Source organism: Malus domestica, chromosome 01 (genome assembly GCF_042453785.1).
Source record: "Malus domestica chromosome 01, GDT2T_hap1".
Lineage (NCBI taxonomy): Eukaryota > Viridiplantae > Streptophyta > Magnoliopsida > Rosales > Rosaceae > Malus > Malus domestica.
Genome location: NC_091661.1, coordinates 21870130 through 21893599, shown reverse-complemented (window position 1 = coordinate 21893599; position 23470 = coordinate 21870130). Strand labels below are relative to the sequence as shown.

Sequence of the window (23470 nt, the reverse complement as noted above, 5' to 3'; positions counted from 1 at the left end):
TCAACACTGCATTAGGGGATTCTGTAAGAAAGGTTACTGTAATTTTAGAAGGATTGTTGTTTGGCATTACAAGATTAGCACAACAACTTAGGTTTTTAGTGTTCCATTACTCCTAGAACTTGTAGTGGAGCTGTACACGTTGTCTTCGTTTGCTTCTCGACACAACAATAACCATAAATGAATTCATATAGAGTCAATTTGACTTTTCAATATTTTGGCGGCTGATGTAAACATTTCAATATAAATTTAATAAAATATCTATGGTTTGACCAAGCAAATAAAGATTACTGTAAAAAGAGGTAAGAAATCTTCTATCTTGTTGACTTCCAAACTGTGATCAAACTTGATCCAATCCTGGTGCGTATGGGACACCGGTGGATGGCAGCCATGAGTCACCATCTATAAACTTGGTTACGGTAAACAATTTGGCCTCGGATGCCTTGGCAATTACATGATAGCCGGGCCACTTGACCCGACCTACAGTCGAGGCACCCCCTTTGTTCATGTACTCCGCATAATATAAAGTGCCAAGCCCACCAAATCCATTCCAATCCAGCCAACCCTCGGGCACTATTACATTACTCATATATGACTGCATGAATATAGTACGTGAATATTTTCCCCATGGTCGACCTAAGTACGTGGGCGAAGAAGCAACATTACCCCCTAGATCGGAGTCCCGCTCAACGTTGCAAAATTGAAATGAGAACCCTGAAGGATCTGCAGCAAATCGACCATGCGCAGTGAGTGTGTTTTGTGCACCTTCAAGATTTTTCCTAGCAAGAATTTTACAGTTTTGGAAAACGGCAGTGCCGTAGCCGAAGATGAAGTCGATGGTGCCACTGATCGTGCATTCTCGGTAGAACTGGCGACCGGCCGGCACCAGCAATGTGTCTTGATATCCACTCATCTTGCACCTGTAGAAAACTGATTGGTCGCCGTAGGATGAAAGTGAAACTGCCTGATACTTATTTGGCCCCGCAGTGTTCTCAAACCCTACGTACATTGCTATGAATCCTTCAGCACGTACAGCTATATAAGGAAATTGATTGATTCACAACAAAAATCAAAGAAGTTGATTAGGATAAATAAGCACATGAAAATCTTCCATGCATAACTTTATTTTATGAGAAATGACAACCAAACACAATTTCCCCCCCTTGCCTATTCCTATTTAAGTATTCAATTCGATGGCAAAAAACAAATAGGGATGTATGAGAGGGAGAAAATTTGTGCTAGATTATCATTTTCCGTTTATAATGTTCTGTAATAAAGTAGATCGCAAAAAAATCTTGTTTTCTTGAATTGAGAATATCCTAGTCAAAGTTTTGATGTCTTACCAAATGTGGCTGAATCAACTGTTTGCCAACCACTAGCATTGCATCTGTTGCCAGATATGGTAGTAACGTCCATGCCCTCTCCAATCAAGACCAGATTAGTCTTTGTGGGATCAATTTTCACATATTCTTTGTAAATTCCTTTCTTGATAAATATCACAAACCGCTGCTGGCTATGACTTGGTGCAGCCGCAATGGCATCCATTATTCGATTAAAATTCCCACTCCCATCCTGAGAAACTGTTACATTTGGCGTCTTGGAAAATTTTGCGTCTTCGAAATTCGTCCCACCGGATAGTAGTAAAGGCTGATCGACATTTTGGTAATCGTGTTGCTGCACTTGGATCATGCCGATGACCTCATCGATTAGTCTGGTCGCATGTTTGAGGCTCTCTGAAACCCTTGAGTCGATACCATTCTTAAAAGCTTCCATGCATGTCATTTCTCTGTAATGAGAAGTATTCAGCCATGTTCTCATATGGGAAACCACATCACCTGCGCCATATAATCAACATTATGAGGCTAGCTAGGTTAATTAGTTTACATGTGTGACATTCACACATGGCACTTATGCAAACAAATAAATCAATGACAAAAATCTAAATAATTAATATGTCTATTGTCACCCACTAGCTAGTTTTTTTTTTTTTAGTATTATATCTTTCTTCAATGTTGAAAAATGTTGAAAAATATCATCTGTTGAATGATCCTCTCTTATGAAAAAAAAGTGTATGCATAGTGAGCGGTTTTCCCCATTTTCTATGTCTCCTCTCTGTTATTTCTTGACCAACTGCCTATTGTTGGGAAGAAGTCTAAAGCTCAAATTTATTACCTTAGACCAAACCTAACGCTAAACCCTAGGCTAAATGCTACTTTTTAGATTTTATTCTCCTCTCCCAAAACTCAACCCCGAGCTAAATGTGTGAGCTAAAAGCTAAAAGCTAAATGCCAAATAAAAGTCAAATTCCCCCAGGATTTAATCCAGAAAATGGTGTGGGCACCACCAGTGGACCCCATCCACATGGGCATGTCTTCCAAAATTTATTGAATTCAACGGTTGAGATCGAATATAATCAAATCTAATGGTAAAAAAAAAAAAAAAAAATCTAACGGCCCAAATTTAAATTCAGCGGCTAAAATCATTAAAAAAATTTATTTAACTCAAAATTCACCCAAATTTAGTAATTTTTCAATACTTATCGGAATTTAAATATTTTTAGGTTAAAATGTTCATAAAATTAAATTATGACAGTGTACATTTTTTTAAATTTTATATAAAAATTACTTTAAAAGAAAAAAATTAGCCTAAATTTATTCTTTAATAATTTCGAGCTAAAAAATTTAGGCCAGAAAGGTTGGAGCAGAAAAGTTGTTTCTAGGCTAAAACCTAAATTTTCTGGGTTAAATATTTTAGGTTTTAGCCCAAGGGTTGGAGATGGTCTTATATCAAAGAAAAAAAAAACCAAATAGGAATTAAAATAAACAAATGAAATGTGACAATTATGTACACGAAACCTTTCAAATCATGAATTGTGGAAAGGGACCAATTCAATACTTCAACAGTTTCACCAAGCAAACCCTCACAATATGAAATGATCATATTCGTAGAATTTTTAGCATCTTCACCAACATGCATATGTGACATGGCTGAGGCTACATTTTGCACAGCTTCCATGGTTTTCTCCAATGAATTTTTGAACACAGGCAAAGGAACATCTATCAACTGGGGATCGACATTATTAGCACCCGGGTTAATGGATAGGGAACAGAACAAGATCGTGGAAACGATGATAAATTGGTAGGACGACTTCATGAATGGACTCATGGCAGAATGTATACTGGAAAATGCAAATGATGAGAAAATAGGGTTGATGCAAAGAAATGATATATGCACTGAAGAAGGCCCCCTTGTATGTGAACATATATGTGCAGATAAAATGTAGTTGCTAGACACCTTTATGTAAAAAATATTAAAGAGATTCATGCATTGTAGATTGTGATTTATGGTTTATAACAGGATGTGCAGTGTACCATTTTTCATACAGATTTGTTATTGAAACTGAAACATTTACTTCCTTTCAAACCTAGCAAAAACAAATTTACTTCCTTTCAAATAAACATAATTAAAAAGCATTAATTAATTTCTTAGTTACGGTGTTAAAAGGAGGTAGATTTCTTGGATTGGGGGAATCCGGAGGGGTTTGAAAAAAACAAAGAAGAGATAATCCTTTCTGTTAGTTTATAAGTGTATATGCTGAAATGTAATAAGAGTTGAGCTTTAAATGTCAGCCTTTGGATCATAGTCCAAGTGTGCAGCTAAGATGTAATCTTAGATTAAGTGATGGTTTATGCCATGTGTGATTACCTTATAGGGTAAATGAATGAAGGGCTAGATTTAAGTGATGCAATGAAGGAATATTCTTTATTCCTAATTTGCTACATGTGCCAAGAGTGCGTGGGAAATGAAACATCATCAATCTCAGTTTTGTTTCTTATTCAAGCTTGATCTCTCTCTCTCTCTCTCGAATTCTCACTTCCTCTCTCTTAAAACTCTAAATCTCCATTATTCATAGTTTGTTGATTGAAAGAAGCTTACATACAATATCATAGTCTGTATGCTAACATGGTATCAGAGCATATAGAATCATAAGATGATGGCAGACTAATCAATAACTTTTGAACAACCCTCTCTCGAGATAACTCCTCTCCATAACTCCGCATTTGATTTATCAGATCAAATAATTTTGTAAGATAAACAGAAAGTGATTCATCATCTCGCATTCTTGTATATTCAAATTCCCTACGAAGACCTTGCAATTTAACACTTCTAACCTGTTTATCACCATGATACTCGTGTTGCAGAATATCCCACGCGCCTTTTGAGGTTTCTTCATGAGAGATTCTGGGAAATATCTCGTCTGAAACGGCTCCTTGAATCAGACCCAGAGCTTTAGCATCTTTCATCAGTCTCTCGGCTAGAGGTATCTTCTCAATACTGCTCGATTCCTCATTTTCTTTCTTCTTTCCATCAGATTCACCATCATCCTTCGAATCTGAACTTTCAAAGCCTTTCTCAACTAGATCCCACAGCCCGTGAGATTTGAAAATTGTTTTCATCTTAATACTCCAGAACTCATAATTATCACCTTTGAAAATCGGTGCTCTCACCTCACTACTACCCGATCCTGCCATGTTAGAATCAGATCACAATCGACTTGATTTCTGGGTAGCACTCTTCACAGATCCAAATGCCCAGTATTAATTGATTAGTCTGCCATCATCTTATGATTCTATATGCTCTGTTATTGAACATTAGAAGGATTTTGATGTGATTGAGGTACAAGAAGTAGTAGCCTCCTTGAAGAGTTTTGAGTTACGACTAGATAGACATTTTGAACACAAAATTGAGAAGGCATTTGCTTGTCTCAATGTGAATCCCAAACCAGCAAATTCACTGGAAATCAGAATGCAAGGTACTATAAGAATTGGAAAGAAAAAGGGAAGAAGTGGGATAACAAACCCACTGATGGTGCTAGAAATCCTTGTAAACATTATGACAAGTTACATTTTGGTGAGTGCCGATTCAAAGGTGAACCAAAGTGTTATAACTGTGATAAGTTTGGTCATCTTGCAAGGGATTGTAATAGCAAGAAACCAGTGCAACAACTCAATTATGCAAATAAGGTAGAATCTACACCCACCATGTTTTATGCTAGTAAGCAAACTAATACTAGTGTAAAGAGTTGTGATGATGTATGGTATGTAGATAGTGGGTGTAGTAATCATATGACTGGAAGGGAGGATTTACTTGTGGATATTGATAAGAATGTAACTGCAAAAGTTGAAATGGGTACTGGACAGCTTGTTGATGTAACTGGTAAAGGAAGTCTTGTAGTTGAAACTAAACTAGGCAAAAGATATATCAAGGAGGTTATGCTTGTGCGTGGACTGAAAGAAAATTTGCTCAGTGTGGGTCAAATGATGGAGCACGGTTATTATTTGGTGTTTGGAGGTCACAAGGTGGAAATCTATGATGACAGTTCATACTCCAACATGGTTGCTAGAGTTCCAATGAAGGGAAATAGAAGTTTTCCACTGAAATTACAGTCTGGAATACATATTGCTTTCAAGGAAAACATATGTTTCTCTACTGCTATGTGGCATAGAAGATTGGGACACTTAAACATGAGCAGTTTGAAATTGATGCAGGAACAAGAAATGGTAGTAGGGTTACCAGAAATCAAAGTAGTCAAAGGAGTATGTGAAGGTTGTGTTCTCGGTAAACAATGTAGAGAAGCATTTCCAAGGGAAGCTATTACTAGAGCATCAATTCCTCTAGAGCTTGTGCATAGTGACATTTGTGGCCCGATGCAGACAACTACAAAAGCTGGAAATAGATATTTTCTCACCTTCATAGATGACTGTACCAGGATGGGTTGGGTTTATTTTTTAAGGCATAAATCTGAAGTTCTCAGTGTGTTTAAAAAGTTCAAAGCTACTGTAGAGTTACAGAGTGGATATAAGCTAAAGCAACTTAGGAATGATCGAGGAGGTGAATACACTTCAATGGAGTTTAACAGGTTTGTTGAAGATGTAGGCATGGAAAGACAACTTACCACTCCATACATACCATAACAAAATGGTATGGCAGATCGAAAGAACAAAACCATTGTGGAAATGGCTAAGTGTCTCATGTTGGAGAAGGACATCCCACTTGAATTTTGGGTTGAGGCAGTTAATACCTCAGTGTATATTCTGAATAGATGTCCAACCAAAGCTTTACAGAAGAAGACACCTTTTGAAGCTTACAGTGGGAGAAAACCAGGAATTAAGCATCTAAAGGTGTTTGGTTCTTTGTGTTATGCTCATGTGCCAAGTCAACAGAGACAAAAATTCGATTTGGCAAGCAAAAGGTGTATTTTCTTGGGGTATGGTAGTTGTTTGAAGGGATATAGACTCTATAACATTGAATCTGGAAAGGTGACTATTTCCAGAGATGTTGTGTTTAATGAAGAGGCATGTTGGGATTGGAATGCACAGAATGAAAGAAAGGTGAGTATCCAGATTATTGAGGTGTCTGAAGGAGAACAAAGCTATGAAGGAAGTGCTTGTGATTCTGAAACACAATGTGAAGCTAGTGAAGAGAATGTTGTGCCAAGCTCAGTTACTGAAATCTCTGATCAAGAAAGAATGACAGGTCCACAAGATATTGATCACACTCATCTCAAGTACAAAAATATTGTAGAAATATATGAGAAGTGTAATCTGTGCATTATAGAACCAGAATGTTTTGAAGAAGCTGCCAAGGATGAATCATGGCAGAAGGCTATGAAAGATGAAATTTCTATGATTGAGAAGAACCATACTTGGGATCTTGTTGATAGACCATTTAATAAACCAATCATTGGAGTCAAATGGGTTTATAAAACGAAATTAAATCTGGATGGTTCAGTGCAGAAAAACAAAGCAAGGTTGGTTGCAAAGGGTTATTCTCAGAAGCCTGGAATCGATTTTAATGAAACTTTTGCACCAGTGGCAAGACTTGACACTGTGAGAACTTTGGTAGCTCTTGCTGCACAGAAAGGATGGAAGTTATTTCAGTTAGATGTAAAGTTTGCATTTCTAAATGGAGTGTTGAATGAAGAGGTGTATATGGATCAACCATTTGGTTTTGTTATACAAGGAAAGGAAGACAAAGTGTACAGGCTCAGGAAAGCTTTATATGGCTTGAAACAAGCTCCAAGAGCTTGGTATGAAGAAATAAATTCCTATTTTGCAAAAGCTGGATTCCACAGAAGTCCGAGTGAAGCTACACTTTATATCAAGACATCTCACAGTGGCATTCTCATTGTGTCACTATATGTAGATGATATTATCTACACAGGAAGTTCAAAGGAGATGATGGCTGAATTCAAAAGTGAGATGATGAGACAATATAAGATGACTGATCTAGGATTACTTCATCATTTCCTTGGTCTTGGAGTACTGCAGATAGATAGTTACATTTTCTTGCATCAAAAGAAATATGCAAAGACTTTGCTTGAGAAATTCGGACTTAGGGATTGCAAGCCTGTTGCAACACCATTAGCTATGAATGAAAAACTTACAAAAGTAGATGGAAGTGATCTGGCAGATGAGACTTTGTAGGCAAATGGTGGGAAGTTTGCTATATTTGACAGTAACAAGGCCAGATATCATGTTTGCAGCAAGCCTATTGGCTAGGTTTATGCACAATCCTACCATGAAGCATATGGGGACAGCTAAGAGAGTTTTGAGATACATACAAGGCACTGTAAACTATGGAGTTGTTTATGAGAAGGAAAAAAGAGCAGTGTTGGTTGGTTACTATGATAGTGATTGGAGTGGAAGTGAAGATGATATGAGGAGTACATCTGGCTATGCATTTAATCTTGGTTCTGGTGTGTTCTCTTGGGCCTCAATCAAACAAAGCAGTGTAGAGGTAGAATACATCAGTGCAGCAGAAGCTACTGCACATGCCATTTGGCTAAGATTTGTACTCTCTGATTTCGGGGAAGAACAAGCAGAACCAACTAAGTTGTTGTGTGATAATACTTCAGCAATTGCCATATCAAAGAATCCAGTTCATCATCACAAAACCAGGCACATTAATCGGAAATTTCATTTCATCCGAGATGCACTTCAAGATGGTGAGATTGATCTGGTATACTACAAGACTAAAGAACAGGTTGCAGATATATTCACTAAAGCTTTGGCAAGGGATCGATTTGAATTACTGAGGACAGCTTTGGGAGTGATTTCAGCACATCACTTAGAAGGGAGTGTTAGTTTATAAGTGTATATGCTGAAATGTAATAAGAGTTGAGCTTTAAATGTCAGCCTTTGGATCATAGTCCAAGTGTGCAGCTAAGATGTAATCTTAGATTAAGTGATGGTTTATGCCATGTGTGATTACCTTATAGGGTAAATGAATGAAGGGCTAGATTTAAGTGATGTAATGAAGGAATATTCTTTATTCCTAATTAGCTACATGTGCCAAGAGTGCGTGGGAAATGAAACATCATCAATCTCAGTTTTGTTTCTTATTCAAGCTTGATCTCTCTCTCTCTCTCTAAAATTCTCACTTCCTCTCTCTTAAAACTCTAAATCTCCAGTATTCATAGTTTGTTGATTGAAAGAAGTTTACATACAAGATCATAGTCTGTATGCTAACACTTTCTTCCGAAATTTGGAAGTTCAACTTTTTAAGGAGCTGGATATCATTTTTGAACAAGAAGCTTTGTTTTGGCAACAAAAATCAAGGAAATAAAGGCTGAGAGACGGGAGAAAAACACCAAATATTTTCGTCCTGCAACAATTATTAGACGAAGAAGAAAAAGTAGAATTCTTCGTGATGATAATGATAACTGGATTACAAACTTATATGGGATGAAGCAGATTGTAGCACGCTATTTTAAGGATTTGTTTGCTGACACTTTTTTTTTTCTGTTTCGAGAATTTTTATTCCTCCTCTTTCCCCCAAAATTGATGATAATGTTAAGCGTCATCTAGAGGTGAATTATTCGTTATTGAAGGTCTCAAGGCCCCTGGGGCTGATGGATTTCTAGCTATATTTTTCAAAACATTGGCCTCTTTGTGCATCGGATATTTGTGATTTAATTTCCCAGGTCTTTCAAACAGTTAAATTTCACAGGGCTAAATCATACCTTGTCTCTTTAGTCCCGAAAACTGCTAATCCTCAGACTACGGCATTATTCAGGCCCAATAGCTTATGCAACACTGTTTATAAAGTGGTCACTAAGATTATTGTGGCTAGGCTCCGACCTCTGCTTCCTCAATGGATTCGTCCTAATCAAGTTAGTTTTGTTCCTGATAGATACATCTCAGTTAATATTACGATTTCCCAAGAGATTGTCCATAAATTTTGATGATCCAAAGGTAAAAGGAGTTTTGTAAGCTTGGAAGGTGGATTTATCTAAAGCTTATGATAGGTTGATTTTGTTAATGTGTAAATTGATGAACTGATTAAAGAATATTATAAGTTTTTTTATTAGTGTTGTGCTTTAGCTGCTGAGCTTGTGTGTTAAAATGTAATGTGTTAGTTAAGTCTCATAGGACTTGATATTGGACAAGTGTCTTAATCTCAGTGTAATATGAAATGGATGGCTGGGATTGAATTTAGAGATCTCTCTCTCTCTCTCACCTCCAACGGTTATATTGTTGGTGTATGAGCTCACATGCTCAGTGAGTGTGCCCCGCAATATATGGAAGAATTTGCAGAGGGATATTCTCTGGTTTTCTGATCGAAATTTTCGTCTTCTTCTTGCTTAAGCTTTGTGAGTTTCTCTTCCATAATTATTGTTAGAATTCTTGTTTAATTTGAATTCACTAACAGATTTGGTCTTTTATTAAGCAGACTCTGACTGAACTCCAGCTCCCATTTTCTGCAATCAAGCTTATAATGCATTGTGTAACCTCTACAAGCTTTCAAGTGTGTCTTAATGGTGAGTTGTCGGACAGTTTTAAGGCTAAGCGTGGTCTTAGACAAGGTGATCCTTTATCTCCCTATCTTTTTGTATTACGCATGCAAAAGTTGAGTCATCTTATTGCTAACGCTGTGGAAATTAATAAATGAAGGGCAGTTAAAGCTTCGCAAACTGGTCCTCAAATTTCTTATCTTTTTTTGCTGATTGTCTGATGTTGTTCACTGAAGCTACTTGTCAACATGTCAAAGTCGTGAAGGGTTGTTTGGATCTTTTTCGGTGAATTATGTGGTCAGACAATGAACTTTGAGAAATCTATGCTTTATTGCTCCCCTAATACAAGGAGTATTGCTAGACGAATCAGTACCATCTATGGATCTCATCTAACACCCAATATTGGTAAGTATCTTGGAATGCCTATCATCCATTCTCGGGTAACCTAGCATACTTACGTTGGTGTATTAGAGAAAGTACAAGATGTATTGGCGTCTTGGAAAATCAAAGTGTTGAGCATGGCTGGGAATCACCCTGATTCAAGCTGTTTCTTCTTCTATGCTTATTTATGCTATGCAAACTGCAAATTTTCCTAGTTAGCTCTGTCATGAACTTGTTAGAATTGAATCGTGATTTTATGTGGGGAGAGTAGCTTCGTTAAAAAGGTTCACTTAACTAAATGAGATCTTGTTTGCAAACCAAACGCCTGTGGCCGTTTGGATTAAGAAAACGAGTCAGATGAATCAACGTATGTGGGCTAAGGCAAGTTGGAGGATCTATCAGCAGGACCAACGCTGTTCAAGGATAATATTTGAAAATTTATTCTCTATTAGACCCTAATTACCAGAGTCGTAAAGGTATATAGAAATTATAGCTTTAATTTGTGATATATTTTTCATAGGTTCAATGTACAATGGTTCGGGTATATATGAGGAAGGAGATAGAAAGAAAGAGAGAAGAAAGAAAGCTGAAAAACAGCTGACAGAAAAGAGAAGAAAGAAAGTAGTCGACAAAGACTAAGAAAAGCAAAAGCAAACTAGCCTTATACTCATTACTAATTATACCACCTAGCCTAGTCTAAGCCTTAAATCATTTCCCTTAAATCAAGGAAAACATACTCATCTCCCTTAAATCAAGGAAAACATACTCATTACTTTCAACACTCCCCCTCAAGCTGGATTGAGGAGGTTCATTGAGCCAAGCTTGCCCAATAATCGATGAAACTGAGCTGATGCCAGTGCCTTTGTAAAGAGATCTGTCAGTTGATCATGGCTTCGTGTGAACATGGTCCGGATGATTTGAGTTTGAACTTGAGCTCTGATGAAATGACAATCCACTTCAATATGTTTGGTTCTTTCATGCAATGTGCATGGCTGCCTGATTATCACACATAAGCGACATAGGAGTAGAACTAGGAAACCCTAAGTCTGAAAGAAGTCCTTTAAGCCAAATGAGTTCACAAGCAGTGGCTGTTATGGCTCCATACTCAACCTTTGCGCTGGAATGAGCAATTACCTGTTGCTTCTTACTCTTCCACGTGACAAGGTTTCCACCAACAAATGTACAATAGCCTGTGATTGATTTCCTATCAATTGCATTACCTGCCCAGTCTGCATCTGTGTAGCCACTAATGACAGTGGACTGATTGTTATGCATTGTAATTCCTTGCCCTATTGAACCCTTAAGATAACGAAGGATTCTCTTAACAATGTTAAGGTGATCAACAGTGAGAGAGTGCATGAACTGACTATCCAAGCTCACTGCATATGTGATATTTGGACGAGTGATAGTGAGGTATATGAGCTTGCATACTAATCGTTGATAGTAGCTTTCATCATGCATGGCTTCTCCATCTATGCTGAGCTTCAGTTTACAATCAACATGAGTGATAGCAGGCTTGCAGTCAAGCATTTTTGCTTCTTGAAGGAGGTCCAATACATATTTTCGTTGATGTAGAACTAGTCCTTTTGAAGATGTTGCCATTTCGATCCCCAAAAAATACTTTAACCTCCCCAAATCTTTAATAGCGAAAACTTGATATAGTGAGAGTTTTAGTGCCTCAATCTCCACGGTACTATCTCCAGTGATGATAAGATTATCAACGTAAATGAGGACCACCAACTTCCCCCTGGTGCCAATTCTTACAAATAATGAAGAATCAGCATTACTTCGCACGAATCCAGCCTTTTCCAGAACAGAATTGAGCTTGGCATACCAAGCTCTTGGTGATTGTTTCAATCCGTATATTGCCTTGTGCAATTTGCAAACCATGTTGCCTTTGATACCATCATAGCCTAGAGGAGGTTGCATATACACTTCTTCCTGCAACTCGCTGCGAAGGAAAGCATTCTTCACGTCCATTTGGTAGATTGACCACCCACAATTGATTGCAATTGAAAGTAAAACCCCGACTGAGTTCATCTTGGGCACCGGTGCAAATGTTTCCTTATAATATACTCCAAAGGTTTGGGTGAAACCTCAAGCAACAAGTCTAGCCTTGTGTCTCTCGATAGATCCATCAGCTTTGAATTTAGTCTTGTAAATCCAAGAACTTCCAACAACCTTTTTTCCTAGTGGTAGTTGAACTAGGCTCTAGGTGCAATTCTCTTCTAGTGCACGAATCTCTTCTGTCATGGCTTGGTTCTATTGTGGGAGAAGAGAAGCTTCTTGAAAGCTTCTTGGTTCATAATGCTTATTAATTTCACTGAGAAATGTAGTATGAGATGTTGAGAACTTACTAAAGCTGATACATTCATTGATTGGATGTCGTGAGGCATATGTAACATAGTCCTGCAACCTAGCTGGAGGTTTTCTGATTCGAGGATGATGTCTTTTAATCATCTGAGACTCTGTAGAGGGTGGAGAATGATCAGAGTAGGGCTCGTCTTCACTCTCACTGGCAGTAATTTGGTCAGTTTGAACTTCTTCACAATCTGGACTCACAATGACTGATCTCTTTTCCAACATCAGATGATTAAAGTTTTGAGGGAGTGGGAACATGTCAACTAAATCCTCCCCCTGACTTGTAAAATAGGGACAGTCTTCTTCGAACTTCACATCTCTTGAAACTGTGCACTTCTTAGTGACTGGATTGAAGCACTTGTATCCCTTTTGGGTGGTCGAGTATCCCATAAACACACACTTGGTTGCCCTTGCATCTAGTTTGTTATGGTTCAAGGTTTGGATGTGAACAAAACAAACACAACCAAACACCTTGAGATGTGTCAAATCTATTTTCCTCCCCTTGAGAACTTCATAGGGAGATTTAAACCCTAGTACACGACTTGGAAGTAGATTGATGAGATAAGTAGCAGTAAGGATGGCAAACGACCAAAATTTCTTTGGAACGTGCATGTGAATCATGAGAGCACAAGTCTTCTCCAAGAGATTTCTATTTTTCCTCTCGGCTACTCCATTTTGTTGGGGAGTCCCCACACAGCTGGTTTGATGTATGATACCCTGAGAACTTATGTATTAAAGCATGTTGTTGGATAGAAATTCAGTGCCATTATCTGACCTTAAAACCTTAATGTTTGATTGAAATTGCGTTTTAACATGCATGTGAAAGTCTTTGAAAATGGTAGGGACTTCACTCTTTGATTTCATAAGATATAGAAAACTTCTTCGAGAGAAATCATCAACAAATAGAACAAAGTATTTAAACCCTTCCATTGATTCAGTTGCAGGTCCCCATACATCGGTGTGTACTATTTCAAAAGGTTTACTTATTCTAGACATTGAATTACCAAAAGGTAGCCTAGTAAACTTAGAAAATTGACAAGTATCACTAAGTAGTATAGGGGTTAAAAATTTTTGGAAACAGTTTAGACAAGACAACTTCAGAGGGGTGAGCTAATCTCCTATGCCAAAGTTGGTTTTCATCTATGAACTTCGATTGAGCTTGAAGAGCCTGAGTGAAACATGCATTCTTGCACAGGTAGTAAAGTCCATTTATGAAGACCTTTTCACCAATCATCTTCATGGTGAGAACATCCTGAAACATCACATTATTTGGTGAGAAAATAGCACGGCAGTTTAGGGTGTTGGTGATCTTTCCAATTGACAAAAGTTGGAAAGGAAAGGTTGGTACATAAAGGGCAGTGGAAGATGTTTTTTGAGAGAGTAAGTTTATTTCTCTTTTTCCCAAAACTAAGACATTTTTTTCCATTTGCAACAGACACATGTGAGAGGCTTGAAATTTTTTTTAAATGATGTAAATTTGTAACTTTGTTTGTCATATGATCTGTGGCACCTGAATCAATTATCCAACAATCAGTTTCAGTACTAGTTAATAGGGCAGTAGTAAAGGCTTTGAGTATACCTGATGCTTCTCCCTTTGGAACTTTCTCATTTCCAACAAGAAAGCCTGCAAATTGTCCCAACATAGCTGTGTGACTACCCTTTTCATTGCCTTGACCATGTGAGCCTCCTCCGTGCCCCTTACTTTGTAGGTAAGCTACAAATTCATTGATCAATGACAATGGATTGACAGTGAACTCCATGGATCCTTGTGAAATAGTAGGAGCGTGAGCATTAGCAAGTTGTGCCTTGAAATGAGGTTGAAATTGTTGTGAGGACCTCGGTATCATCTTTCCATCTTTGCTGAACTTAGGCTTGAGTTCAGGATGAAGTTCCCAACATTTGTCTTCCACATGACCAACACCATTGCAATATTTGCATTTTAGATGTGTGTTTCTTCCCTTGTATACCTTGGCTTCTGAGTTCTTGTAATTTGATGCATATGCCCGAGTCTCCTTTAATCTGGGGTTGTGATCAACATTCATAACTTTCTTCCTTGCTTCTTCTCGTTGGATAGTTGTACAAACATTGTTGAAGGTAAGCAGGTCTTGACTTATCAAGATGTGACTCATTCGGTCCTCGTACTCAGAGCTCAAACTCCCTAACAGCTGATAAATTTTGTCTTCCTCAACCCGTTTTAGGAGAATGGTAGGATCTGTGGTATGAGGGAGATATACATCTAACTCATTCCACATGGCTTTGAGGCTCCCAAGGTGTTGAACAAATGCTTTCCCTTCTTGTTGAGCACTGGCAATGTCCTTATTTAATTGGAAGACCCGTGCATAGTTGTTTTGATTTCCATACATATCCTGCAAAGCTTTCCAAAGATCATGTGCGGAATTGGAGTAGCTAAAAATTTCAGCAACATGTTTCTCCATGGTGTTGAGCAGCAAAGACATGACAAGTTGATCTTTGCAAAGCCATGCATCGTATGTAGAGGAAGAACGGTCTGGAGCTTCCACGCTTCCATTTACAAACCTTAACTTTCAGCAACATGTTTCTTCATGGTGTTGAGCAGCAAGGACATAACAAGTTGATCTTTGCAGAGCCATGCATCGTATGTAGAGGAAGAACGGTCTGGAGCTTCCATGCTTCCATTTACAAACCCTAACTTCCATTTGCCTTCGAGAGCTAGTGAAACAGCTCGGGACCAAGGAAGATAATTGAACTCGTTCAAGAGAACTGAACATAAACGTTGATTGGTGTTAACCTCAAGTCTGAGAAGTTTGGAGAGAGATTGTGCCGGGTTTCCTCATCATGGTTCACAGAACTTTCTTCAGCCATGACTTAGACTTTGAAAGAAAGAAAAAATCGCAGCAGCAATAATGGCAGAGACAGGTTACAAAAGAACTTGCTCTGATACCATATAGAAATTATAACTTTAATTTGTGATATATTTTTCATAGGTTCAATGTACAATGGTTCGGGTATATATGAGGAAGGAGGTAGAAAGAAAGAGAGAAGAAAGAAAGCAGAAAAACAGCTGACAGAAAAGAGAAGAAAGAAAGTAGTCGACAAAGACTAAGAAAAGCAAAAGCAAACTAGCCTTATACTCATTACTAATTATACTACCTAGCCTAGTCTAAGCCTTAAATCATTTCCCTTAAATCAAGGAAAACATACTCATCTCCCTTAAATCAAGGAAAACATACTCATTACTTTCAACAAGGTATGTCTAGTATTTGCTCTAGTATTATTTTTGGAGCTAATTTGATGAGACAAGGTCTAGTGTTGAGAATTGATGATGGTACCAACCAAATTTTGGACAGACAATTGGTTGGGTTGGGGGCTTTAATTGGGGAAACACCATGTAATTTGCATGTGGATAATAATTTGACGATTTCATTCTTCTTACTAGATGATAGGTGGGATGTTCAGAGGTTGCATTCTTTGTTGGCTAAGCTAATTTGGGGTCATTCCTATGAAGGTATGTTTAGTGTTAAATTTGCTTATGGTTTGTTCTTTCATTTGGAGAGTTAAAGGTCTTTGCTTGGTTGGTCGCTCAAGATAAAATTCTAACCAACCAACAAAGATTTAAGAGGAAGATCATGACATTGGATACTAGTGTCCTATATGTGGTGGTCCTATTGAAAGTCTGATTCATCTTTTGAGAAAGATATCTAAAGCTAGAGCTGTTTGAAATTTATTTAAGGTCCCTAATAATATTCTTTCTACGTTCAATTTAGACATGGAGGGATGGATTGTTGCTAACATCCACTGTAAAACTCTCAGTTATCAAGGGTTGGAATGGTGTAATCTCTTATGGTTTGCGTGTTGGCATGCTTGGAAGTAGAGAAATTGTATTGTATTCAATCATTCCTATCAACTTCCCTTTGATCTTGTGAAGACTATTCTAAAGTATGTTTGGGAGTGGACTAATGCTAATAAAGTCAGACATCCTAAGCCATGCAGAATTATTAAAAAGTTGAATTGGGTTTCTCCAAGGATGGATGGTTGAAATTGGATATTGATGGTTCTCGCCAAAGGCATAATAATTTTATCGGCTCCAGAGGAGTATTTAGAGATCCTCTGACATAACCGTCGCCACCACCATGAGCAACCAAGGAAGGGGCAAAGAACAAGCCTCGACAAGAGATCTGTAAATAATGGGTTGGAGCTTCGTACTCGAGCCAATCTGCGTTATTCTCAATTGATCACAGAATGGGTCAAAATTGATTTTCGATCCACCCGACCGACCACCGAAGATACAAAGTCCACAAATGTAGAAAGGTTGGGGACGAGCACCAGCAGCAATCTGAGGCAAAGAGGAAGCAAAAATTGGAAAAACTAGGGCATGTGATTTAGGGGGTGAAAGAAGAGAAAGAAGGAAAAAATGTGGTGGGGGTCAAAGAAGAAGATGGATGTTGGAATTTTTGGATCACCGGACCTGTCCGATTCTAACGACATCGATATTGTTCCCAACTTTACTACCTGCCTAATCCATCAGGTGTAGAGTTTTACCACAAAATGCCTCGGTATTAGTTAGAGTAAGGTAATCATATTTAAACCCTTTTGGTTTTCTTGATGTGGGACTTTAACAATGGAGTGGGTGTGGCAAGGATGACCGAAATAAGTGGAGGAAGAACATAAACAAGAAAAAACCACAAACTGGGCACAGCACCCAAATCCGGGACACTCGCTCAGAACAACTGAAACAAAAGCTCGGAAAACTGAGACGAGCTCAGAAGATTGCAATTCAGAGGGTTGCTGCCGACCCTAACCAAAGTTTCTCTTTTGCATTTTAGTCTCCTGTTAGCCCCTAACGCAGGCTTTTCGATTCACGGATTTCGAATATACAGCTTGAGCTTCAATTTCCAGTACAATATCATGGGAGATGTATACATCTTACAAGAACAAAGCCTTTTAGATCAAAAGTTAAACCCACCCAATCCGTCGAGGCGTAATGCTCAACAGCTCCTAACATACCTTTTACCTATTTGCTTTGGCAGTGTTTTACCTATCAGCCTGTGATTGTTGATCTCTCATCTCACTCATTTCTTCTGAAAGGTCACCATACAAAAGAATGCTATCGCCCGACTAACTATACCTACGAATGTTAGGATAATTATACAAAGATTCCAGTTATGAAGGTTATAGCCGGCCTTCAGAAGTGAACCGCAGCGAGTTATCAGCCATACTCCAGCATACCTGTAGCAAAAAGGAAACAAAAACATACAGATCAAAGCGACAATTTTAAACAATCGACTAGAAGTTCAAGTATCTATATCTGTATACTTGTGCACAAACAAGGCTCGGTTTCGGAAAACATATAAAAATGTGTGCACGTAAACATTTCCAGCGCAAACGAGGCTTGGGGTCGTCCTTTTTGCAAAGTACCTTTCAGCATTTGCAGTCACAAATGCTTCCAAAGCCCACCTCGGGTAGCACAACTTAGCTAAATTCTTCATAAGTGCACTATCTTGTGGCCGTGTTGCTATAAGAGTCAAAACAACTGGAAGAAGGACCGACGACTGCAAACAATATCAGTTTGTTAGTAAAATATCAATGGAGTACCAAAAAAGAATGTGAAACTAGTTCGGCTGCAAACACTATCAGTTTGAATGAGTTACTTACTAGTTGGGCTGCACCTTGTTCGAAAAATATTGCTAACGCGTAGGCTATACCAGTTACACAATACACGAGGCAGACCAGAACAACGTAGTTATCTGCAAAGCTAGATCTTGGGTTGGTAAAGAAGTAGAACATGGACAAATACACTACAGGTTTGATCATTGTATTAAAATGGTCAATAGTATCCTTAGCCAGAAAATAAGCCAAGCTGCTCATCCCTGAAGCGCTCTCTCTCCAATAGTGTAATCTGTCTAGAGAAAACGACCTCAGAGCCGCAATTTTACATAGTAGAGCTGAAATCAAATCAAGACTCAAGGTTAGGAACAAAAAAGGTTTGTGCATTTGTCTACAAAAAAGAAGCTTATAATTGGTTGTACTCACAAACTGCAATAATAGTATAAGTGTAACCGCCTGCACCAAAGGTCTGATCGCTGACGTTCGCAAGGGATCCTAAGCAGGCTCCAGCAAGTAATAAAATCAAATAATCTACTGCTTGCATACGAGCTTCCCGAAGTCTCTGCTTACCAACTCTGACATGACGTCAAACAAAGAGGATCAACTATAGGCGTTACAATAAGAATGCAGAAAGCACCATGTTTTCAATTTTGAAGATTTCAGCAATTCTCTGGAATAAAAATTGTAATATTTGCACAATCTTGATTCCTTACCTGCCCAGGAAGTATCTGTACTGTAGAAATAAACCCGGGATTCTGCGGTTTGATAAATCCTTGGATTTCAAGAAATTGAGCCGTACCCTATCACGATGCAGATCCACAGTACTTTTCACATCTTGCCATACCTCTCCGGCAAAAGACTTTTCCATCATATCATCACCAGAAGAATTTGTTTCGTGATTTGAATTTTCATCCATTGATGATATTGTAAGTCCGGTGGCACTCTGCCTCATCTCAGGAGGTACTGAGTACCCATTATGAAGCATCCATCTGATGGGAAGCTCATCATGACTCACTCCCGAGCTTATTTCCGTAGCAACTATACCCTCTAAAATGTCAATGAAGTGGTCTGGAGGGTTGACTCGGTCTGGGACATTGATCCCAAGGCCTGCAAAGTATTCCTCTACTTTCTTTGTTGGTCCATGATAGACAGTAAGACCACCTTTTGCCAGGAGTACCAAATCATCAAACATCTTGAACAAGGCATAGCTGATGCAAAAAAGTTTTGCATTAATCAAAGTATGCGAGAGTTTTATGCACATTGACAGGGTAGAGAGATAAATAGTGGACTTTCAAAGTATAAAGAGCAAAAAACCTTGTTTTGAGAGATTACCTAGGCTGGTGAACCACCATGCAGATGTTTACCCCTTCAAGAGCTTCCCGTGTAAGTGCTCTAAGAAGTAGCTGGGAAGAGGCGCTGTCTAGACCGGATGTAGGTTCATCCAAAATCAAAAGTGAAGGTTCCATAACCATTTCCAAGCCAACATTTACACGTTTCCTCTGGCCTCCAGAAATTCCTCGCTTCTCTACTGTTCCAACCAAGGAACCACGTACTGTCTGAAGCCCCAAGGACTCAATAACTCGTTCAACCACTAACACTTTATCCGGTTTCGGTAAGTCCACAGATAATCTTCACAAAAACATAAGTACATCATCAAAATGTAACAGCAGTCTATATAGTAAGATTGATATACAGAATTATAAGACAAACAAACTTTTGGGTAGCAGGTTGACAATACAACTATGACACCAAATTTCAAAATTAGTAGCAAAGATGGTGAACATGTGACTAGCATATTTGCTGTTAGAGTGGAATCGGTAAAGAGTGAATGTGGCATATACCTGCATTTTGCACTGAACCATAGATTCTCTTCCACAGTCAAGTTTCCATGCACAATATCATCTTGTGGTACAAACCCTACGATTTTTTTATACGAATGGATTGATGTATTCTTTCCGTTTATGAGAATTAAACCAGTCCTCCTGCATCCAATTGCTTTTCCAGCTAGGGCAGAAAGAAACGTTGTTTTTCCAGCCCCTGATGGACCCATAACAGCAGTGATGCGGCCAGGCCTAATTTTACCAGTTACACACCTCAGTAGATGCTTGTTTTTTGCTTTCAAAGTAAGTGTTAGGTCTTTGAAAGAAATCTCAATGAGAAGCCGTTTCCTTATTTTGTTATTAGTGGCCATTTTAACCACCCCTGAGAAGGTTAGGTCCTTGTACTCTTGCAGCTGAGCCTTCTCTTTCTCAAGTTGACCATAAGCATACTTGAAAATTTGGCTATGAGTATTGATCTTCTTACCTTTTGGCACATTTCCTACATTCGTATCCTCAGATCCAATACTGAAACCTTCATAACCCTCAGGGTCTTCTTCAATTTTACGCATAATTTGCATGAGCTCGGTAGGTTCCTTTTCCTTTCCTTCTGATGGCACAGTTGAGGACTGAGAAACACTAGATCTACTTGGATGTGGTGGTATCGAAAGGTCATCATCTGTGTCAGGTCTAGATTGAGTTGAAATCTCAAGTTTCTTAAGTTCTGAGCTATACTTTTTTCGAGAAAATGTACGTGATAAGTGAGCCTGCAATCCACCTGCATGCTTCTTAGCAGTATCTTTTGCCGATTTCCATCTTTGGCGTGCTTTTGCCATTTCCCTTGCACTTCTGGCTGCTGCTTCTCGGGATTTGGCGAGTCTCCTCTCCCTAGTGGTGAGAACTTGATCTGAACAATTGTATATAATAAGAAGCAGAGTACTCAGAGCTGCCTGCATAAGCAATTAAACAGCATAAATTTCAATTCATTTTTTATTGCTTGATTTCAGTTGTGCCAAAACTAAATCAGAAAGTATATCTGATACGCACTTTGATTAAAATGAACAGTGTGCGCCTCACATATGCGGCTATGAAAATGAAAAGTCAAGTTTTGGTTTAGGAACTAAAATGGCCAACTTACAATTAGCAGTATTCCATATGCATGCACATTTTGATTTGCGGTGTTTGGATTGCAGGAAGTCAAAGCAAAGCAGCCTGAATATAAAAAAAATAACAAAACGTCAGCTTCTTTATGCTTGCCGATAGTACTGGATAAACTAAAGAGCAAATATCGAGTTAGAAGGAAATGGGGCACCGTCACTTAAAAAAAAGCACTGCGATCAGGAAAATATCAAAATTTTGTTCGAGAAGTAAAATGAAATTATACTCACGTTTCTCAGATGTAGAACCCATTCTGCAGTAATGCCTGCAATGCATGAAAAAAATATTCAATCGGAAAGACAAGAAATAACGAGAGCACAATCAGCTAAACATTGAACAAGTTTGATAAATGACGTAGGTATGAAACTCAATACCCGCTACTACAAGGAATGCTTTTCACGGTGGTTGGGCAATATGATCCAGCTGAACAAAATATTTCACTACTACTACCAACATCAGCCCACAAATTTGCTCCTCCACAAGTATGATTTGGTTGCCCCGGAGGTAATTGGTAATTGTATCTGCAAAAACATATCATTATATAACATTCACACATAATAAGCTATTGAACACCGTAAGTCAAGAGATCATTAAAGCAAGAATCTGAACTTACGGTTCACACAGACCGGTTGATTTGTCCAGCGTTGCTTGGGGACAATAAGAACCTGATGGGCAAGCTTCAAGAACGCGATAGCAATTGGAAGAAAACAAAGAAATAATCAGAGGCATCCTTTCAACAACAACAACAAAGCCTTTAATTAGCGAAAATACGTTGCACAGAAACAAAGTACAAATTGATTACTTGGATATATTAGGTTAAAAGGTCTTACATATCATGCATGTGAGACCATGGGGGCAAAAGAAACCTTCACAACAAGGTTGGCAGCTCTGAGTCCTAGCTGGGATGTCCTGTGAATTTTCAAGGTCAACCTGCTTATTTGGACCAACACTGCAAGCCCATCCTGGCTCACACCCAGAAATCCATGCGGTCAAATTACAGTTCTTGTTCGGTCTTAAGTAATTTGCACCCTCCGATTTTTCAAAAAAACTGTTGAAGTAGAACTTCATTTCGGCTGCTGTACACAAACGTCGGGTAATATCTCCTGTTGGACATTACAAATTTATCAAAACGAAGCCAAGCAAATACTACATTCGATTGCCAAGATACATAACCTATGCGTAATCTTTTCAATTTTTCGATTACCTACATTACTGAAGAACCAACCAAACATAGTAAAAATTGTTCTTCTTTCTAATTACAAAAGTACTTCTATACCTTTAGTCTTTTGAATGCAGGAAGTTAAGAAATCCACACTGGAGGAAAAATTAAAGGCCTCGTTCCAATCGGCTTCCCTGATAAACAAATTGATCATCAAACAACAACAACAACAACAGCCGCCTTATCCCACTAAGTGGGGTCCGCTATATGAATCAAATAACGTCATTGATCATCAAACGAACACAAAAATAAACTCCAACTGCAACAATATATCTACAAACAAATTATCAAAAAACAGTATAACTGGGCAAATCAATGCTGCCATTAGTCAACTTGAGTTGACTTTTCACACCCCATTACACAATTCTAATAACCCTCTTCCCCATTTTTTCCTTTCATGCATTTTAATTTTCTCAGCAACCAAACAGGAAATAGTAAAGTTGAAAAAAGCAGCTTACGGGTCCTTGACACAGAAGCTGGAACGATTGCTGATTTCTCGGCTGAGAACTGCAGTGACATTGGAGATGCGTCCGTACACAATATGAGTGATGAGAGGAAGAACTGCCGGGTTGTCAATTTGGTCATAGTCCCCCACATCCTGGCACTCCACAAAGTGCACCCAGCACAGAACCAAAACCCCAACTGAAACAAATGTGCCAAAGTTGGCGCCTTTGGAGACCATTTTTGGAGTTCCAAAACCAAATTACAAATGGGTTTGCGAAATTAGTCCAAAATAGTGGAAAACAAAATTTGGGTTCTGGGTTTTGGAAATTAACTCATTCATTTATCAGGAAAAAGAAGGAGCTGGGCTTAAATATCTGGGGAGGTTTGAATGCTGGGTTTGGAGATTGAATGCTGGGTGTGGAGATTGGAGGAGGAACAGAGAGCCTGTGGTGTTCTGGGGTGGAGAGGCCAAATGGACGAGAGCTTCAGGTGCAGAGAACGTGGGAGAGAAGGAAGAAGAAGCAGTGGGGCCTCTGAGTTGAAGTAAACAACAAGCACGTCCGAACTTAATACATTTGGTTACGTGCCGGATTTCGACATGTCTTGTCGTATTGTCTGTGTCGAAAAATAGTGGCAGGACACAGAATTTAGAGGTTTTTGTAAAAAATCAGTGCCATTTGTCATGTGATTTGATCTTGCATTGATTAATTACTA

At 38.6% G+C, this 23470-nt stretch overlaps 4 protein-coding genes and 1 pseudogene across 4 annotated transcripts; 1 reads left to right on the top strand and 4 right to left on the bottom strand.

Moving 5' to 3' along the window:
• Window positions 1–337: 337 nt before the first annotated feature.
• LOC103417697 (pectinesterase/pectinesterase inhibitor PPE8B-like) lies at window positions 338–4529 on the bottom strand. Its single transcript, XM_008355856.3, has 4 exons — window positions 3961–4529; window positions 2853–3175; window positions 1341–1832; window positions 338–1032 (listed from the first exon to the last, which is right to left on the bottom strand). Exons 1-4 carry the CDS (start codon window positions 4527–4529, stop codon window positions 338–340), a joined length of 2079 nt encoding a protein of 692 aa, XP_008354078.3.
• A 2959-nt stretch (window positions 4530–7488) lies between these two features.
• LOC139188715 (secreted RxLR effector protein 161-like) lies at window positions 7489–8151 on the top strand. Its single transcript, XM_070806411.1, has one exon. The coding sequence runs from the start codon at window positions 7489–7491 to the stop codon at window positions 8149–8151; it is 663 nt and encodes a 220-aa protein (XP_070662512.1).
• A 2998-nt stretch (window positions 8152–11149) lies between these two features.
• Window positions 11150–12154, bottom strand: LOC139188691 (uncharacterized mitochondrial protein AtMg00810-like). The gene has a single exon (XM_070806377.1). The coding sequence runs from the start codon at window positions 12152–12154 to the stop codon at window positions 11150–11152; it is 1005 nt and encodes a 334-aa protein (XP_070662478.1).
• A 1426-nt stretch (window positions 12155–13580) lies between these two features.
• LOC139188676 (uncharacterized) lies at window positions 13581–15376 on the bottom strand (annotated as a pseudogene).
• Window positions 15377–17377: 2001 nt separating this feature from the next.
• On the bottom strand, window positions 17378–23301 carry LOC103406261 (ABC transporter G family member 24-like). The gene is made up of 14 exons (XM_070824868.1): window positions 22771–23301; window positions 22370–22446; window positions 21924–22196; window positions 21707–21770; window positions 21468–21614; window positions 21324–21358; window positions 21074–21147; window positions 19960–20885; window positions 19451–19747; window positions 18832–19326; window positions 18545–18693; window positions 18167–18456; window positions 17930–18063; window positions 17378–17740 (listed from the first exon to the last, which is right to left on the bottom strand). The coding sequence occupies exons 1-14, from the start codon at window positions 22992–22994 to the stop codon at window positions 17584–17586; spliced, it is 3342 nt and encodes a 1113-aa protein (XP_070680969.1). The 5' UTR covers window positions 22995–23301; the 3' UTR covers window positions 17378–17583.
• Between the last annotated feature and the right edge of the window lie 169 nt (window positions 23302–23470).

What these genes read in the sequence shown, in the direction of transcription:
- LOC139188691 (XM_070806377.1), bottom strand. Translation starts at nt 12,154, where the DNA reads ATGGACGTGAAGAATGCTTTCCTTCGCAGCGAGTTGCAGGAAGAAGTG.
- LOC103406261 (XM_070824868.1), bottom strand. Translation starts at nt 22,994, where the DNA reads ATGGTCTCCAAAGGCGCCAACTTTGGCACATTTGTTTCAGTTGGGGTT. An exon ending in AGCTTCTGTGTCAAGGACCC is followed by an intron (nt 22,447 to 22,770) that starts GTAAGCTGCTTT and finishes TTTGTTTATCAG; the next exon opens with GGAAGCCGATTGGAACGAGG. An exon ending in TGGTTCAGTGCAAAATGCAG is followed by an intron (nt 19,748 to 19,959) that starts GTATATGCCACA and finishes GTTTTTGTGAAG; the next exon opens with ATTATCTGTGGACTTACCGA.
- LOC103417697 (XM_008355856.3), bottom strand. Translation starts at nt 4,529, where the DNA reads ATGGCAGGATCGGGTAGTAGTGAGGTGAGAGCACCGATTTTCAAAGGT. An exon ending in CACAATTCATGATTTGAAAG is followed by an intron (nt 1,833 to 2,852) that starts GTTTCGTGTACA and finishes TATATGGCGCAG; the next exon opens with GTGATGTGGTTTCCCATATG. An exon ending in AGTTGATTCAGCCACATTTG is followed by an intron (nt 1,033 to 1,340) that starts GTAAGACATCAA and finishes TTCCTTATATAG; the next exon opens with CTGTACGTGCTGAAGGATTC.
- LOC139188715 (XM_070806411.1), top strand. Translation starts at nt 7,489, where the DNA reads ATGGTGGGAAGTTTGCTATATTTGACAGTAACAAGGCCAGATATCATG.